Raw genomic sequence first — 19,806 nt, 5'->3', positions numbered from 1 at the left:
GAGCGCTTGCCTAGCACACACAAAGCACTGGGTTTGATTCCCAACACCACATTTAAAAAAAAAAAAAGAAAAAACTAAATAAACAAAAGTATTGTGTCCATCTACACTAAAAATATTTTTTAAAGAAGATTAAAAAAAATAAAAAGAACTAAAAGGGGTCGGGCTGGGGTTTTGGCTCAGTGGTGGAACAGTTGCCTAGCATATGTGAGGCACTGGGTTCTATTCTCAGCACCACATAAAAATAAATAAATAAAAATAAAGGCTCATCCACAACTAAAACACACACACACACACACACACACACACACACACAAGTAAAAGGGTTTGTTTAGAAAGACATTTTTATTTTAATCTGAAGTATTCCTCAAAAATCTCTTCTCTAGGCTCTTTTATAATATGTTGTATGCATACCATATCTTTGGCAAATATACCTTTATGTTGCAAGTATCCCATGGACCTGGAATTTTTGCTGCGTTTCAAATAGTAACATTACTTTTGACAGTCTAATAAAACTTTATTTAAAGTCTTCTATATGAAACTTATCTTTAGAGACATGTTGTCTGTAAGTTAACTAATCAGCCAGTCTGCTTTTGTTGTTAAACCTTTATTATCAAAGATAATTATAGTCTTGCATTCATTTGAAGAGTCTTCATTGTGTCATCCAAAGTCAGAGATATTTTTATGAATTGTATGAACTGTATACTGACAGCTATTTGCCAAAGTCAGTTAATCCCATGTTACATCATTGATATAGAAAATTTCCTGTTGTCCATGTTGACCCTTATCTTTTGGAATGAATATGCTATTTTAAATGGCAACAATATCGCAGCATTGGAGACTGTTTCATTATAAAAGAATCTTAACATTGTGAGCTACATCATGTAAATGGAAATGAATTTATATATGTATATAATATTAACGTACAATTTGTTGAAAATTAAAGTGGTAAATGTGTTTTCTTTCAGAATCAAACTTCCATTTATTTCCATATCAATCTCAGATAGCAGTGTTCAGAGAGTTTCTACTAAGAGCAACAAAGTATAACAAATTACAAATGCTTGGAGATGATCTGAGAACTGATAAGAAGATAATTCTGGTTGAAGTAAGGATACCTTTTAAGACCCCGTCATAGCTATTTAGTAAACAATTGTGAGATATATCTTATGTATTAACATTAACTCCCTACATAGTGTCAATAGTAGTAGGTTTGTGGTTGCCAAAACCTGGTCTTTTTCAGTAAACTTAAATAAAATAGCTGTAGCTTAACATAGAGTAGCTTTGTAGACTTTAAGAATGTAATGACAAGTATAGAAAACAAAGGAAATATTTGGAAAATTATTTCTCACAGTACTGTAACTACTAAAGTGACATTGAGAACTTTGATCTGAAAATTGAGGTTTCCATTGGTGTATTTTACTATTTAGGTTAGTAGCTGTTTTATGTTTCTCATAATTTATTTAAAAGTTATGTTAAAATACACTGAATAAATAAAATTTCTTATCTTGGTAAATATAAATCTGGGGCTGGGGATATAGCTCAGTTGGTAGAGTGCTTGACTTACAAGCACAGTTGGTAGAGTGCTTGACTTACAAGCACAAGGCCCTAGGTTCGATCCCCAGCCCCCCACAAAAAAAAAAAAATATATATATATATATATATATATGTATGTATGTATGTAAATCTGAAAATAAGTATATGCAGTGGAATACAACTAAACTAATACTGGTCCTGTATTTTTAATAGGATCTACCTAACCAGTTTTATCGAGATTCTCACGGTTTACATGAAGTTCTAAGGTAACCATTAATGAAACACAGTATTCCAAAAGTTCCTGTTATGGATTGGGATTGTTGTTTAATGGATGTAGCGCTCAACTGGCGTGTATAAGAGATGCCCTGGGTTCAACCCACAGCACTAAAGGAGGGTGGTGGGTGATCAAGTAAGTAAAACTCTGCCTTACATGTCAACAGTACAACTTTGTTGTTTTTTGTTATTTTAGGAAGTATGTACAGATTGGCCGCTGTCCTCTTATATTTATAATCTCTGACAGTGTCAGTGGAGATAATAATCATAGGTTACTCTTTCCCAAAGAAATTCAAGAAGAGTGTTCTATCGCAAACATTAGGTGAGAAATAATTTTCTGCTTAAAGTGTTCACATGTTCTATTTTTAAATCAGTCATTTAATCACCATTTTTCTTTATAAAACTTTTACAGTTTCAACCCTGTGGCACCAACAATTATGATGAAAGTTCTTAATCGAATAGTGACTATAGAAGCTAATAAGGTAATTCTCTGATTAATATTACATTGTAGCTATGGAAAACCCAATTTACGTAGCATGGATCTAGAGGAATTTGAGATGCGTATTGATTTTTAGGATTCAAAAATTTTATAAGGCATGTCATTTTAGCAGATGTAAGAAATATCAATTAAAAAGCTCTTTAACCTTTTTCTACAATTGAACTTAACTTTCACATTTAAGTAAATTTTCCTTTTGCTTGTCTTATTGCTTTGAGTTGTTCCTATCATCAGAAAAGTGTTTTCTGGAATCTAGATATCTTAGTCATCAACATTTCTGTTCTACTATTTTCCCCTTGTCACTTAAAAGCACACAAACAGGGACTGGGGTTGTGGCTCAGTGGTAGAGTGCTTGCCTAGCATGTGTGAGGCACCAGGTTTGATCCTCAGCTCCACATAAAAAATAAATAAAATAAAGTTAAATGCACACACACATTTTTAAAAAATTGTGGCAACAAAGCATACCATAGGCTTAGGATATAGCTCAATAGTACAGAACTTACCTAGCATGCACAAGGCCTGATTTCAATTCCCAGCATTGCAGAAATAAAAATTTTTAAAATGAAATAAAAGTTTTATCATCTTAATCATGTTTAAGTATACAGTTCAGTAAGTAATGTTAATGATATTTACATTATTGTTAAACAGCTGTTGTTGCTTGCAATCACAAGAAGTGAAGGAAATGTCCAAGGAAGAGGTTGTTTTGAGGATTAAACATTTTAATGTATGTACAGCACTGAGTAAATAACAGCCATTAGGGCTATAGGTTTAGCTAAGTGGTTGAGCAATTGCCCACATGTATGAGAACCTGGGTTCAACACCCAAAATCACACAAAAAAAGTTATATTGTACTCGAAGAAAGAAACGCCATAATTACATATAATTAATACATTTTGCCCTAAATAGTTGACATCAAGGTGTGTTAGAACTAGTACAGTTTATTGTCATCTTTATTATTTTATGTCACAGGAGCAACAACAAATGTACTAGTCAAGTCCTTCAAGCATTTATAAGATCAGATGTTATAATATTGCCTTGGCGTCTCCAAGAATGATAATGGTAGTATAGGAAATTGTAAAGAATAGTTTAATCTCTCATGTTCTTTTACCTTAATTAATTATATTAAGAGTGTTGGTGTCTTACATGATTTTAGCCATATTTGTGTGGTTTTAAAACATTTTTTTTTAGTTGTTGATGAACCGTTACTTTATGTATATGCAATGCTGAGAATCAAACCCAGTGCCTCACACATGCTAGGCAAGCACTCTACCACTGAGCCACAACCCTAGCCCTATATTTGTATGTTTGTAGAAATTAACATTCATGGGATTTTCTTCAGCCTCCAAGGATTGTAATTTCAAATTACATTTCCTTTTTGGCAAATAATCCATATCTAGATTTTTTTGAGGGGGTGTGGGGGTTACTGGAAATCGAAGCAAGGTACACTTTGCCACTGAACTATATCCCCAGCACTTTTTTAATTTTTTATTTTGAGAGAGGGTCTCACTAAGTTGATGAAGGTCTTGCTAAGTTGCTGAGGCTGGCTTTAAACTTGTCATCCTCCTGTCTCAGCCTCCCTATTGCTGGGATTACAGGCATGCGTCACCACACCTGGCCATATTTAGAATTTTTTAAAAACAAGTATTCTTTCGAAACAGTGTTTTATCAAGGACTTCTGGTTTTCTGTTTTTTTTTAAATTTTGGTTGTGGGTATTGAGTCTAGGTCCTTGATCATGCTAAAGCACATGTTCTACCACTTGAGCTACATTGCAGCCCTCAAAACATTTTTTGGGTTGGGGGGCAGTACTGGGTATTTAACCCATAGGTACTTAACCACTGAGCTATATCCCCAACCCTCTTTTCTTTCCTTTCTTTTTTTTTTTTTTTCTGAGACAGAGTCTTGCTAAATTGCTGAGGCTGGCTTATAATCCTCCTTGCCTCAGCCTTGTACTTGTAATCCTCTTGCCTCAGCCTCCCAAGTCACTGGGATTACAGGCATGTACCATGGCACCCAGTTCAGCGAAATAATTTTTAATTAAATGTGTTCTTAAGAAAAGTAAAAGTTAATCTGAAAGAGGAATTCACAGCAAAGGGCAAGAAAGTTTCATAAATGAACAGTGAAGGGAGATTTACTATCTGAATATTAGCATATTATGAAACTAGAAATTATGGCACTGTAGTATCAGCACAGTAATAAAATAGAAGAATGAAAAGAGAAGACAGAACAGACTCTACATATGTAAAGGGGAATTTTCTATATGATGGAGGTAGCATCTTAAGTCTCTGGGGAAAGTAGACTTTTAGTCAAAAAATGATGTTGAGGGGTTGGGGATATAGCTCAGCTGGTAAAGTGCTTGCCTCACGTATACAAGGCCCTGGGTTCAATCCCCAGCACGACAAAAAAAAAAAAAAAAATGGTGTTGAAATAATTTGATATACATAGAACTATAACGTTGCATCTTTACTTCATATGGTATACCTAAGTAACTTCCAGGTGAATTAAAGGTTTAAATACAGAAATAAAAATTCAAAGTGTTAGGTAACTAAGTATTGAGTTTGGAGAGCAGCAAGAAATAAATCCTTAAAACCAAAAAGAACAATTGAAGTTTAAGATTTACTTTAAAAAATGTAAAACTTAAAAAATAACAGAAGGCATTAACAAAGTTAAAACAAATGTAAAACATGGGCATGAGCACATAAGAAAATATTTGCAATTTATAAAACAAATTGAAGAATGAATACATAGTTAGCCATGGTGGCACATTCCTGTAGTCCCAACCATTTAGTCAGCTTAGTGGGAGGATCACTTGAGCCCACAAGTTTGAAAAGAGCCTAGGCAATGTAGAAAGAACCTGTCTCCAAAAAGAAATCATTTTTTTAAAAAAAAGTATTATCACAAATATAATAAAATATGCCTTTAAAAAAAAAGGATCTACAAACAGAAGCCAATACACAAATTCAGTTTGCTGGTAAACATAAGTGCTTGGCCTTGCTAGTAATCAGAGAAATCTGTATTTAAAGACCATATCATTTTTTACTTATCAGATTGCAAAAAAATTTAGATTGATAATCAAGTTTAGAAAGATATGGAAAAAGGGTTTTCTCACATATGATTAGTAGGAAAAGTAACTGGTTATTGTTATAGACACTTAAAAAGGGCAATCTAATACTATAGAAATATTTACATAGATAGGCAAATGTTTGTGTGTCTTTATCTGTAATAGTGAAATCTAGAAACAAGGAAACCTAAAAGAATTAAGGTATATCTATAACATTTTTTTAATGAAATATATTTAAAGGTACTGATAATAAGATCACCACAAAATGGTATTGAGAAAATGAAGTCATTGGCTAATACATATGATCCTACTTACATTTATAAAACTGTGTGTTTTTATACACTTAGAGACACTTATGCATATTTACAGCTATATATGCATAGAAAGTGGTCTGAAAAGGTACTAAAATATTAACACTTATGACAATGTTTGGAATTTGGGGTGACTTTTTCATAAAGAACATTTGCCACAGCTTTGGTTAGTAAATTTTAAAATAAAATTACATATTGAAAAACTATAGTATCGTACTATTTTTTTATTATAATCAGTTGTTACAGTATCCTAAGTGGGATAGGCCATCGCTGGTCACATAAGTCATTTGTCAGTGAACCATTAGGAATTTCTGAAGAAGAGAGAGGTAGGTAAAATTTTCTTGCCTTATACTTACACTACACAGGTATGGTAAATTGATGTAAACATGTATAGATATATATTTAGATTGAATACATATCTTAAAAATAGACATGTATCTTAAACATATATGAAACAACTTTGTGTATGTGTACATGTATTTGTATAGTGAAAAAGCAAGAACTTAGAAATATAACTTGGTCAAACAAACAGTATTTAATACTCCTATAATTTACCTCCATTTAGTATAGAAAATTTTTTTAAGAAAACTTTTTAAAATTTAATTTTCTCATTTTAGAATGGAAGAAAAATTATTCTCCCTGATAAAACTTCTTTAGAATTGCTTTGTCAAGGATGTTCTGGTGATATCAGAAGTGCAATAAATAGCCTCCAGTTTTCTTCTTCAAAAGGTAACTGTTAAAGACACATTCATATGATATTATAGATGAATAACTTTCATGAATAACGTTATTCATGAAATGAAATCAAACTAATCTTTTTCTTTTTTTATTTGCATTTTTTAATTTTTGCTGTGCTGGAGATCATATTTAGGGTGTTGCACATGGTAGGTAAATACCCTACCATTGATCTGTAATCCCAACCCAAATTAAGCATATTTTAACTTATAATTGATATACAGTAGTTCCTCTTATCTATGGTTTCAGTTTCCCATGGTTAGCTGCAGTATCAAAACACTAAATTGAAAAATCCAGAAGTAAACAATTCATAAGTTTTAAATTTTGCACCATTCTGAATAATGTGACAAGATCTTTTGCTGTCCTACCCATTAAGTGAATCCTCCTTTTATCCATTGTATCCACACTATATACTGCCTGAGAGTCACTTAGGAGCCATCTTGGTTACCAAATCAACTATCATGACGTCACAGTTCAAGCAACTTATTTTACCTAATAATGGCCCCAAAGTGCAAGAATAGTGATGCTGGCAGTTCATATATGCCAAAGAGAATTCATAAGGTGCTGCTTTAAGTGAAAAGTTGGAAGTGCTTGTCTTAATGAAGAAATAAAGAAAATCGTATGACGAGATTGCTAAGATCTATTGATAAGAAGAAATCTTACCCCTGAAAACATGAAGAAGGAAAAAAGAAATCTGTGTTAGTTTTGCTGTCACACCTCAAACTACAAAAGTTGCATATGGTCACAGTATATGATAAATACTTAGTTAAATTGAAAAGACATTAAATTTGTATATGTATATATTTAGGAAAGCACATAGTAACTGGGGGGTTGGGTACTATCTGAAATTGTAGGCATCCATTGAGATTCTTAGAACATATCCCCAGTAAGGAGGGACTACATCTATCTACACTTTTATTGATACAGTGGCTTAAAACTTTATAGATACACACATGCATGAATTTGTCATTGTTTACATACTTAAATCTGAAGCTTGGTACAAAGAACTTATCTCTGAGACAAACCTTGATTCGTTTATGATTTGGTACTTTACTTTTTAAAATTATTTGAAATCACTTATTCAGGAAAATTCTCTTTCTGTCACTTTAAGTAGATAGGCCTGCCAGGTATGGTAGCATACACCTGTAATCCCAGCAATTTGGTAGACTGAGGCAGGTTGATCAAGAGTTGAACGTCAGGGCTCGGATTGTAGCTCAGTGGTAGAGGGCTTGCCTAGCACATGCAAGGCCCTGGGTTCAATCCTTAGCACCACATAAAGATAAATAAATAAAATAAAGGTGTTAATGTCTGTCTACAGCTAAAAAAAATATATATTAAAAAAAAAGCTGAAGGTCAGCCTTAGCAACAATTGGTTAGGCCTTTGGTGTAACTTCATTTTTTGTGCCTTTATTTTCTCACACTTTATTTAAGAACTTATCTTATGGGGTTATATAAAGAATAAGTGAAGTAAGCTGGGTACAGTAGCACAGGCCTATAATCCCAGCTATTTAGGTGACTGAGGCAGGACTATCACAAGTTCAAAGCCAGTCTCAGCAATTTAGTGAGACACTGTTTCAAAATAAAAAATAAGGGCTGGGGAGATAGCTCAGTTGGTAGAGTGCTTGCCTTGCAAGCACAAGGCCCTGGGTTTGATCCCCAGTACCGTAAAAAAAAAAAAAAAAAAAAAAAAATTAAATTAAATTAAAAAATAAATAAAAATTAAAAAATAAAAAGGACTGGAGTTGTAGTTCAGTGGTGGAGCACCCCTGGTTTCAATTCCCAGTACCACAAATAATTAAATATTTTTAAAAATAAAAAATTCAGAATAAAAAATAAATGAACATGCCAAAGTTTAGTTTTGGAATCTGTGAGGTAGAAAAGCTAAAGTTGACCAATTTGGAACCCTACCAAATTAACATTATCTCTCTGGGCTCAGAAGTTTTAAAGTGAAGAATGTACCTTTTTTTTGGCACCGGGGACTGAACTCAGGGGCACTCAACCACAGAACCACATCCCCAGCCCTATTTTGTATTTTATTCAGAGACAGGGTCTCACTGAGATACATAGTGCCTCGCTTTTTTTTTTGCTGAAACTGGCTTTGAACTTCTTTTGAACTTCTTCCTGTCTCAGCCTCCCAAGCCACTGGGATTACAGGCTTGTTGCCAGCAAGAATATAATTTTTGAGTGGACCAGGAATTATATGAGCAATTCCATGTTTTTTTCATTTAATTATCTGACCTTCATAATGAAAGAAATACTGCGATTTAAGTCCTGACTGCTTGGGTTCTGATTACTCACTAATGACCTTGAGTCAGTTAAACTCTTTATATTCATTTAACTGTCATCATTATTTCCCCCCTCATAGAATTGCTGTGAGGGCTAAATAATATATATCCATGCACCAAAGGCAGGCAGTACAGTATATATAACACCATGAGAAACCAAGGTGGTATGTGTTAGTGTGTCATTATGTACGTGAAAATTCGCAGTAGGCATCGTGAGATTTTTTTTCTTTTGGTGCTGGGGATTATGAGATAATTTTAAATAACTTTTTTTCCATTTTAAAGCTGCCCAAAGAGGACTCTGACATAGTTCACGTATTTTATAATTATTGTCTATTAGAAAAACATTTTAATTGGAATGTTTAGTATAACTATCGGAAATGTTCTTAACTTTAATTTCATATTTTGATTTTATTTTAAATATTGTCACTTGGGTATGTGTTATTTAGGAGAGAGCAATTTATGGCCAAGGAAAAAAGGAGTATCATTAAAATCAGATACTGCGCTGTCAAAATCAAAGCGAGTTAAAAAACCTGATCGGGTTTTTGAAAATCAAGAGATCCAAGCTATTGGTGGCAAAGATGCTTCTCTCTTTCTCTTCAGAGCTTTGGGGAAAATTCTGTATTGTAAAAGTAAGAAACTGTGCATTTTTTTCTTTATTGGATATTACTCTCAAAATGGAAAGAAGATGACACATTTTTTAAAATGCCACGTATTTGTTTCATTATAAGAGCCAGGACTAGATTAGATACTATCTTACAGGGCTTAAGACATAGCAGGAAAGTGTATTTTGCTATTTGAAGTGTTTTCTGATTGTAAACAGGATTAAATATAATCCCAGTGACTCGGGAGGCTAAAGCAGGAGGAGCTCAAGTTGGAGGCCAGCCTCAGCAACTTAGGGTTCAGGATACAGCTCAGTAGTGGAACACCTTTGGATTCAATCCCTAGTTCCACAACAAACAAAAAACAAACAAAAAAAACCTACTGTAGGCCATATCCATGTCTTTAAATTATTAAAATTATAATTTGCTAAAGGTAAGACATCAGTTCGGTTAGGCTCTAGGCAAGAGGGTCCTAGGCAAATTGACAGGTAATTTAAGGTTTCTTTTGCTTCTCTTAAATTTCTCTACTTTTCAGTAACTTGCTGGCCCCCAACCAGAAGTGTTCATTGCCCTCTTCTCCCTTTTTGATGCCTTCTGCCCCTCAGTCCATCCATTGCTCATTTCTAACCTCCCAAATTGTCCCTCCTTTGAATGAAATCTCAAATTCCTGTTCTTTATATAGCAAATATCAGTTAATAGTCATATAATTCTGAAGGAAGAAATTAGGATTTCTATGTGGAAACTTTCATGCCACATAGGAAAAAAGAAATGGCCATCACTTAGACGGCAATAGACAAACTCTGTCTTGGATCCTCTCACCTCTATACCTTAGTGGCCAGTCTCACCTGATTCTTTTCCTTTCACCCATTTTTTTCTTCCCCATTGTTTGTTTATGACCTGTCTTGCATTAGGGGATGGAATTCCTGCTCTCCCATGCAGAGAGCAGTGTCTTTGTATATAGCAAATAAAATGTAGAGTTCTATATTGAAATTAATCAAAGGAAGAAAGCAGTCAGAGCTAGAAAGATGAAATGAGAAGTGCTTTGAGAAAATGTTTTAGGCCTAGAAAATGTTTTAGGCCTAGAAAAGCATAATCCAGACATTTGAATTTCAAATTTAGTTCTTATTAATGGTAATAAAATCAGCAAACTTCCGATTATTTTGCTGTCTGTAATTTTTAATAACTTGCCTTAGTATTTTGACATTATGCGTCTGAAGTGTTGAAAAATCTTCAAATAAAAGGTACTATATAATTGTAAAGATGGCATTATTTTAAATACAGAAATTTTTTTGTAGGAGCACCTTTAACAGAATTGGATTCACCTCGGTTGCCGTCTCATTTATCAGAGTATGAACGGGATACATTACTTGTTCAACCTGAGGTAAGGTCTTTAATAACACTTACTACAGTTTAGCAAGCATGTATTACATGTGTGTATATATACAATATATTTTGATCAAAAGTATATATGTGTTTATGCTTCTTTTTATAGGAAGTAGTAGAAATGTCGCACATGCCAGGAGAGTTATTTAATTTATATCTTCATCAAAACTACATAGATTTCTTCATGGAAATAGACGACCTTGTGAGAGCCAGTGAATTTCTCAGTTTTGCTGATGTCCTCAGTGGTGAATGGAATGTAAGACCATTTGGCCTATATGTTTTTGTTTGTATTTCCCTAGACCTAAGAAAATAAAGTTTGCTTTTATCCTTAATTATTTGACATAATTTTGCGACTCCTTAATTACTATGCTAAAATGAATTCATCCAATCCAGTGTTTGTAATGAAGCTTCAGTAAATTATCTGATTTTTCTGTTGATAATATAGCACTATTTTTTCCTGAAGTTATTTTCTGATTTCAAAATTAATATATTTACAATCAGAAAATTTACCAGCCATTGAAAATTGGACTGGGATTGTGGCTCAGTGATAGAGTGCCCACCTCACATGTGTGAAGTGCTGGGTTCTATCCTCAGCACTTCATGAAAATTAATAAATAAAGGCATTGTGCCATCTACAACTAAAAATATTTTTTTAAAAAAGAAAATTATAAAGACGACTGTATATCTTGCTATACACTGTTCATTTAAATTTTTTTGAAACTATTATAAATTTTTTTAAAAATTTGAAATTATTATAAAATTTGTAAATTAACTAGGGGTTAGCTTAGCACAGATCATGTACTTAGCATGCATAAGGTCCTGGTTTCAATTCCCAGCACCAAATTTGTTTTTTTGTGATAGGGTCTGGCTACATTGACCCAGGGTAGTCTCAAACTCCTGGTCTCAAGTGAGCCTCCTGACTCAGTAAGCTAGCACTATAGGCATGCTCCATATTGTGAGCCTCTGTGTTTTTTCTTAATATCTTACAAGTACAGCAGCCATTAGCCACATTTGGCTCTTTAAATTAAACTAAAAATTTAGCCATGTATTTCCAGTGTTTGATAACTGCATGTGGCTAGTAGCTACTGTATTGAACAACCCTACCACAGAACATTTCCATCATTATAGAAATCCTTCTGGACAACACAATTTTAATATGTTAATATTTCTCTGTTGTAAATATTGAAATGACATAACTATAGATTTTCATTACTCGGCAGTTTTGTGTGTGATTTTTGGTTTTGGTTTTGGTTTTTGTGTTTTTCCTCTAGGTATTGGGGATTAAACTCAGTGGCACTCTTCCTCTGAGCTGCATCCCCATCCTTTTTTGTGTTTTCTTTTGAGACAGGGTCTAAGTTCTCTAGACTGGCTTCAAACTGGGGATTCTCATGCCTGTCTCCTGACTAGCTGAGATTACAGATATGTGCTATCATGCCTGTCTCATTTATTTAATTTTTAGAATAATTCTTTTTTTAGAATAAATATTTTTTGTTTGTCACATAATTTTTTGTACATATTTATGAGGCTCAATGTGATATTGTGATTCATGTATACAGTGGGTAGTAATCAACTCTGGGTAATTAATATATTATCAACTTAAACTTCTGTCATTTTTTATATCTTCATATAATTGCTTCTTTTTTATTTTGAAATTTTCTAACCTATACATAAGTTGGAAGAATAGTACATTGAAAACCTGAATACCCTTGCCAGCCCTAAAAATAATAGTGCTACAAAATTATTTGAACCTAAGTCAACTGTGACAAAAGAATCAAATGCAATGGGTGGGCACACATCTGTGATCCAACTACCCAGGAGGCTGAGGTAGCAGTATCACAAGTTCCAGGCCAGCCTTGGCAATTTATTGAGATCCTATCTCAAAATAAAAAAATAAAGAAGGCTGAAGATGTAAGTCAGTGGTAAAGCACCCTCTGGATTCAGTCCCTGATACAGGGGAAAAAGAAAGAAAGAGAGAGAGAGAGGAAGAAAGGAAAGAAAGACTAAATATATATATGTATGTGTGGTGTGTGTGTATACATATGTATATATATTTTAATATTTTTGTTAGTTGTCGATGGACCTTTATTTTATTTATTTATTTTCTGTGGTGCTGAGAATTGAACCCAATGCCTCACACATGCTAGGCAAGCACTGTACCACTGAATTACAACCCCAGCCCCTAAACTGTATATTTTTAAAGTTTTTGTTCACTATTTTTTTTTATGTTTTGCTAAATTTGCTTAATCTCTGTATTTACATACTTGTTGACTGAATAATTGGAAAGTAATCACAAACATGACACTTAAAACTTAAGCATGAGTAAAGACATTTTTCTATTACAACCACAACATTAAATCTAAGAAAGTTAACATTAATTTAGTAATATATTTTCCCCAATTGCCTCAAAAATATATTTAAAGGGTTGGGGTTGTAGCTCAGTGATAGAGTGCTTGCCTAGCATGTGTGAGGCACTGGCTTCAATTCTTAGCACCACATATAAATAAACAAAATAAAGGTCCATTGACAATTTAAAAAAAAAAATTAAAAAAAAAATCTTTCTTTTTTTTTTTTTTTTAAATACGTATGTGAGGTTTTTTACCCTACCCCTATCCAGGACCCAAGCAGGGTTCGTTCATTGCATTTGATTCTTTTGTCACAGTTGAATTTGCTTTAAATAATTTTGTAGCACTATTATTTTTAGGGCTGCAATAATGTTGGAGAAAGTAAACACATAGTAACCAAATATTTAAGTTGATTTTTGTGTATGTATCAATAATACTATTTTGTAGCTGGTATGGTGGCACATGCATATAATCCCAGTGACTCAGGAGGCTGAGGCAAGAGCCAGCCTCAGCAGTTTTGCAAGGCCCTAACCAATTTACTAAGACCCTGTCTCAAAATAAGAAAAATATAAAAAGTTGGGGATGTGGCTTAGTGATTAAGTGCCCCTGGGTTCAATCCCCAGTACCTAATAATAACAATAATAATAATAATTATATTATTTTGTAAATCTCTTACATTTCACATCTTGTCTCATTTGTTAGACACGCTCTTTACTCAGGGAATATAGTACATCTATAGCTACAAGAGGTGTGATGCATTCCAACAAAGCCCGAGGATTTGCTCATTGCCAAGGAGGAGGATCAAGTTTTCGACCCTTACACAAACCCCAGTGGTTTCTAATATTTAAAAAGGTAAGAATAAAAAGGTAAGAATAAAGTTTAAAAGTACACTTTGAATGAATAAGTGAACATTAATATGTAAATATATATATAAAGCCGTTTTGTTTTTTAAAGTGAAAAAAGAATAAGGTTTTATTTTAGTAAAATAGTTGCTGAAGCCTACAGTTTTCTTGGAATGATGATGATAAAATGTAAAAAGGACTGTTTTCTTCAGGTCTTTTTTTTTTAAGGAAAAAACATCAAAATTTGAAAGTACAAATCTGTTGATTGAACTTTAGGGAAATCAAAGTTTAGTTATATTTTAGTTTTAGTTAAAAATAAAACACCCTAGGGTACACATTTCAGTTAGAAGGAATAAGTTTGAGGTCTGTTGTACACCATAGTGACTACTAGTTACAATGTACAGTCATGCATCACTTAACTAAACAGACACATTCTGAGGACTTTTAACATTGGGGCAGAACGTTCAAGAACTGTATTGTTTAAAAAAAAAAAAAGCATTGTTAAACAGGTTCATGGTTGTGTAAACATCATCAAGTGTTCTTAAACAAGCCTATATTATATAGGTTAATCACTTAAATATGGCCTCTTTTTGATACAAAGAGATAGATACATACAAAATATGTGAGGTTGTTGTTGATGTAACATAATATTAGATAATGCTAGGAAAATTTTAAAGGATTCGGTCTAGATAAACTCTCAAAAATATGTTTGTGGTATATAAACTCACAGTTTGTGATATAATAAGCAATTTATTTGGAACACATATCTATTATTTTTTAATTTCATTTTCCTGTCTTTTTTTTTTTTTCTTTTTCCATACAGTATCGGGAAAACTGCTTGGCAGCAAAAGCACTTTTTTCTGACTTCTGCTTACCAGCTTTATGCCTCCAAACTCAGCTGTTGCCATATCTTGCTCTGCTAACCATTCCAATGAGAAATCAAGGTACTCAGAGGTTTTCCTTTTTTCCAAGAAGTAGTGTTTTATGCCAGTTTCTTTTTGTGAGTCATTCATGGTTATATACTAATAAGTTTTTCTTTTTTCCTTTATTTTTTGATCCAGAATTAATACATGCTTTGTGTTTAAAAAAAAAAAAAATAGTGATGCACAGCTGTAATCCCAGCAACTCAGAAGGCTGAGGCAAGAGGATGGCAAGTTTGAGGCCAACCCAGGCAATTTAGAGAGGCTCTGTCTCCAAATGGAAAGTAAAAATGGGCTGGGGATGTAGCTCATTAGTAGAACCTAGGCTCTGAGTTCAATGCCTCTAGTACCAACCACCCATAAACAAAAATACAAAGTAAAAATTCAAAGTACCTCCCCTTTAACCCTTTAAGGTAGGTGATCTGCTTTTGATAGATTAGTGTAAATTCTCCTTTTTTCTGTGCCTATAAAAATAGGTAGAATAAGACAAATTAATTTGCTTTTATCACTTACCATGGATAGACTTCCATATTTTATAAGTTAATGTCAAAGTACCAATACTAAAAGATATTGAAATCTAATATATTTTTTCAAGATTTAAAACTTTATTTAGCTTATTGATGAATATTTTGCCTGACTTCAGTATTACAAATGGTGCCCATTAATAATATATTTTCAAATTTCGAAGTTATAAATAATGCTACAAACACTTAGGCAGTACATGCTTGGACAGGTTGTATTTCTTCTGGGATTTACTTTTCTGTGAACTTCACCAATTTTTCTGTCAGTTGTTTCTCTCTCTCTCTCTCTCTCTCTCTCTCTCTCTCTCTCTCTCTCTCTCTCTCTCTCTCTCTCCCCCTCCCTCTCCCCGTCCTGGGAATTGGACCTGCTCTACCACTGAGCTACATCCCTATCTCTTTGTTTTTTTTTCATTATTTAGAGAATACTTTATTAGTTTCTGTAATCAAACCCACGTAGATAAGACCTTACATATTTAATACAGTGCGTTACCCCTGTACAAATGGAAAAAAATTAAGTTTAACGTTTCTAGACCAATATGGCTGTTAATTTCTGTACAATGCCAACTCAACACGGTAAACTGGGATACTTTTTCCTCTTTTTGTTTGTTTTAAAGACAAGGTCTTGCCAAGTTGTCCAGGCCGGCTCAAATTTAGATCCTTCTGCCTTACCTCCTGAGTAGCTGGGCATTATAGGCATACCCCATTGCACAGGCCCAGCTGTTGTTTCTGGTTTTAATATGTATTTTAAGGGCCACATTTCATTAACACTCATTAATGAAATGATTAATATTCATTAACATTTCATTAACATGGTGCCGTTCTTCAATGTAGAACAGAGGAGTTGTGTAATACTGAAAATGTTAGTAATCTGTATAACTCGTCAAACTTCTTAAAAATTTTAAAGAGTTTACCTTTTGGGCTATCAGAAGAAAGATCAAGGATAGCTATCTCCTTTAACACAAGAAACTGTTTAAATTTGTACCATTTGAAAGTATTGATATCTAACATTTTAAAAAAATTGTTCTTAATTAGTTATACATGACAGTAGAATGCATTTTGACAAATTGTACACAAATGGAGCACAACTTCTCATTCTTCTGGCTGAAAAATATGGAACGCTTCACGAATTTGCGGGTCATCCTTGTGCAGGGGCCATGCTAATCTTCTCTGTATCATTCTAGTTTTAGTATATGGGCTGCCAAAACGAGCATGATACTTAACATTTTTACATGTTGTGTATTCACTGACAAAAGTGGGATAAGTGTTGAGCAGTTGACACTATTAATCTTGGGTCAGGATCTAGAAGTTTCCTTATTCTTGCCAAATTTTTGTAAAGATTATGCTAATTTTTAAACCTTTATTTTGAAGTAATTTCAAATCTAGAAAAAGATGCAAGAATAATACAAAAAAATTCTTGTATACTGTTTACCAGGATTTTCTAGTGTTAAATTTTTATCCATTTGCCTTATATACACTTTCTTTCTCTGTACACATAAGGACACATGCAAATTCTTTTCTAAGAATTCTTATCATGTTTGAGTAGTTGCAGATGTGATGTTCCATTAGTCTTTTTTTAATAAACAAATGGGATACATGTTGTTTCTCTGTACATGGCATAAAGGCATACCATTTGTGTAATCATAAATTTACATAGAGTAATGTTGTTTGATTCATTCTGTTATTTTTTCCCTTCCCCCCACCCCTCCCATCCATTAGTCTTAAAACATTTCAGTATGTACATCCAGAAAACAAGGACATTCCACATAGCCACATTATGTAAATCAAAAATCAGGAAATTAATGTTGATACACTTCTACTATTTAGTTTATAGACTCCTTTTAAATTTTGCCAGTTTTCCAAATAATATATTTTATAAAATAAAAATGTTTTCATTTTTTCTCTTGTTCACAATCCAGTGTGCAATCACATGATGCCTATAGATATATAAGTGCCACACCTCTTTACTCCTTTGATCTGGAATAGTTCCTTAGTCTTTCTTCATCCATGACATTTTAGAAGCATGTGGATTTCAAGATGTGTATTTTGGGCAGTAATACCACAGAAGTTATTCTGTCTTCTCAGTGTATCATGTCAGGAGAATATAATGATATATAATATAATATAAAAATTAACTTTAGGGACTAGGATTGTAGCTCAGTGATAGAGTGCTTGCCAGGTACGTGTGAAGCACTGGGTTTGATCCTTAGCACCACATTAAATAAATAAAGTATTGTGTCCATTTACAACTAAAAAAATTTTTTTAAAAAAGTTAACTTTATCCATTACTGCTGAAATTAACTTTTATAGTTTGGTAAGATGATATTTCTCATGTTTTCCAATGTAAAGTTAATAAGTGTTTTATGAAGAGATGCTTTGAGACTGTGTAAAGACCCCATTTCTCAGCCAGGCTCAGTGCCACACACCTGTTAATTCCATTGGCTCAGGAGGCTGAGACAGGAGGATCTCAAGTTCAAAGCTAGCCTCAGCAACTTAGCAAGGCCCTAAGCATCTCAGAGAGAGACCCTGTCTCTAATAAAATATAAAAAGGACTGGGGATGTGGCTCAGTAGTTAAGTGCCCCTGGGTTTAATCCCTGGTACCAAAAAAAAAAAAAAAAAAAAAGAGACCCCATTTCTCATTAAAATTTCACCGGGGCTGGGGTTGTGGCTGAGTGGTAGAGCGCTTGCCTAGCATGCGTGAGGCCCTGGGTTCGATCCTCAACACCGCATAAAAATAAAATAAAGGTATTGTGTCCACCTACAACTAAAACAATTTTTTTTCACCCATTAATTACAGCATCCACTGATGATGATATTTTGAATCTGGGATGATTAACGTTTTCTTTAATGCTATATCATTCCTCCTACATTTGTTAGTGAAATATACTATCAGGTATAATTTTCTTCCTCCCGCCTTTTTATTTACTTATTTGATAGGTTATATATGTTAGTATGAACTCTTGACTCTTATTTCTTTAGTTGTATTTCTTGCTATCATTATTTATTTTGATCTCAAGTTGTCCAGATTGAGCTAGTGGGCTCTGCTTTAAACTAACTCTACCTTTTGATGTATCCCCAGAACTCTTTGAATGCTTTCTTATTTTCTGAAACAAAACATCCCAGATTCCTTTTATACTTTCTCTGCACCAGTTCTAGAAATCAGGAATTTCAGAGATCTCTGGATCCTTTCAGTGGAAATAATACTTAAGAGACAGGATTTGAGCACTAGGTGTGGTCATTGTTATTAGAATATCATTGTTTCTAGACTCTTCCAGTGAAATAAAGCTAGGAAATGTGTGTAAAACATGAATTCACACCAGTACATTCCATTTTCAGTCTTAACATCACAGTTTATTCTGACCTTTTTCCTTTCCTTATTTGTATCTCCCCTTTTTTGTTTTGTTTTGTTTATAGTACTGGGAACAGAGTGGTACTCTATCATTGAGCTACCTCTCCAACTGGTTTTATTTATTTATTATTTATTTATTTATTTATTTATTTATTTATTTATTTATTTATTTTTTGTACCTGGGATTGAACCCAGGGACACTTAACTACTGGGCCACATCCTCAGCCCATTTTTGTATTTTATTTAGAGACAGGGTCTCACTGTGTTGCTTAGGGCCTAGCTAAGTTGAGGCTGGCTTTGAATTCACAATCCTCATGCCTCAGCCTCCTGAGCCACTTGGTTTATATGTATGCCCACCACACCCAGCTCCTATTTTATTTTTTTATTTTGAGACAGAGTCTCACTAAGCTGGCCTCAGACTTGGGATTCTCCTGCATCATCCTCCCAAGTGGCTTGGGGTTATAGGCGTGTGCCATCATGCCCAGCTTGTATCTCCCTTTTTGTTTTGTTTTTGTGGTGCTGGGGATTGAACCCAAGCCCCTGTGCATGTGAGGCAAGCTCTCTACCAACTGAGCTATATCCCCAGCCCCTGTACCTACCTTTTGAATATTTAAAAAATCCATCTTCCATTTTTCTAAATGTATGTACTTATTATTTACTCAGTTTCTCTATATCGTGTAGTGGATTTTGAAAAGGTATCGAAGAACCTTCATGTTAGATTTGTAAACTTTAAAAGGGCTATAAAATTTTGTTCAAAGTAGATGTCTTGGCTTTTCTTTTTTAGTGGAGATTTAACCCAGTGGCATTTACCATTTATCCACACCCCCAGCCTTTTTCTTTCTCTTTTTTTTTGTAGACAGGGTCTTGCTAAGTTGCTGAGGCCAGCCTTGAACTTGTGATCTTGTGATTCTCCTGCCTCAGTCTCCCATGTCGCTGGATTTCAGGCTTGCAACACCATGCCCCACTGGCTTTTTTTTTTTTTTTTTTTTTTTTTCCATTATAAATTTTTATTCCATTTCTTTTGCTTTCATTTACTATGCTGGTTTTAGTCATTATTTCTTTAAATATCTTTTTGTGCTCCTTATTCTATCTCTTCTTCTCTTATTCCTTCATTGCTGGTATGCTTAAAAGTGTCCCACATTTTTCTGAGAATTTGTTCATTT

At 33.7% G+C, this 19,806-nt stretch overlaps 1 protein-coding gene across 5 annotated transcripts in view; it reads left to right on the top strand.

Moving 5' to 3' along the window:
- RAD17 (RAD17 checkpoint clamp loader component) overlaps nucleotides 1-19,806 on the top strand; it is a 38,218-nt gene that overhangs the window by 11,384 nt on the left and 7,028 nt on the right. For 4 of the 5 annotated variants that reach the window (XM_079145202.1, XM_079145204.1, XM_079145203.1 and 1 more), the window contains exons 6-15: nucleotides 966-1,102; nucleotides 1,744-1,796; nucleotides 2,000-2,125; nucleotides 2,216-2,285; nucleotides 6,287-6,398; nucleotides 9,136-9,318; nucleotides 10,584-10,669; nucleotides 10,781-10,927; nucleotides 13,716-13,865; nucleotides 14,679-14,799. In XM_079145202.1, coding sequence (XP_079001328.1) covers nucleotides 966-1,102; nucleotides 1,744-1,796; nucleotides 2,000-2,125; nucleotides 2,216-2,285; nucleotides 6,287-6,398; nucleotides 9,136-9,318; nucleotides 10,584-10,669; nucleotides 10,781-10,927; nucleotides 13,716-13,865; nucleotides 14,679-14,799 — 1,185 coding nt within the window. The remainder of the gene's footprint in view (nucleotides 1-965; nucleotides 1,103-1,743; nucleotides 1,797-1,999; nucleotides 2,126-2,215; nucleotides 2,286-6,286; nucleotides 6,399-9,135; nucleotides 9,319-10,583; nucleotides 10,670-10,780; nucleotides 10,928-13,715; nucleotides 13,866-14,678; nucleotides 14,800-19,806) is intronic. The other variant, XM_079145206.1, reaches the window with a different exon arrangement.

The sequence above is a fragment of the Sciurus vulgaris genome, assembly GCF_902686455.1.
Source record: "Sciurus vulgaris genome assembly, chromosome: 6".
NCBI lineage: Eukaryota > Metazoa > Chordata > Mammalia > Rodentia > Sciuridae > Sciurus > Sciurus vulgaris.
This window is presented reverse-complemented; position numbering and strand designations above follow the sequence as displayed.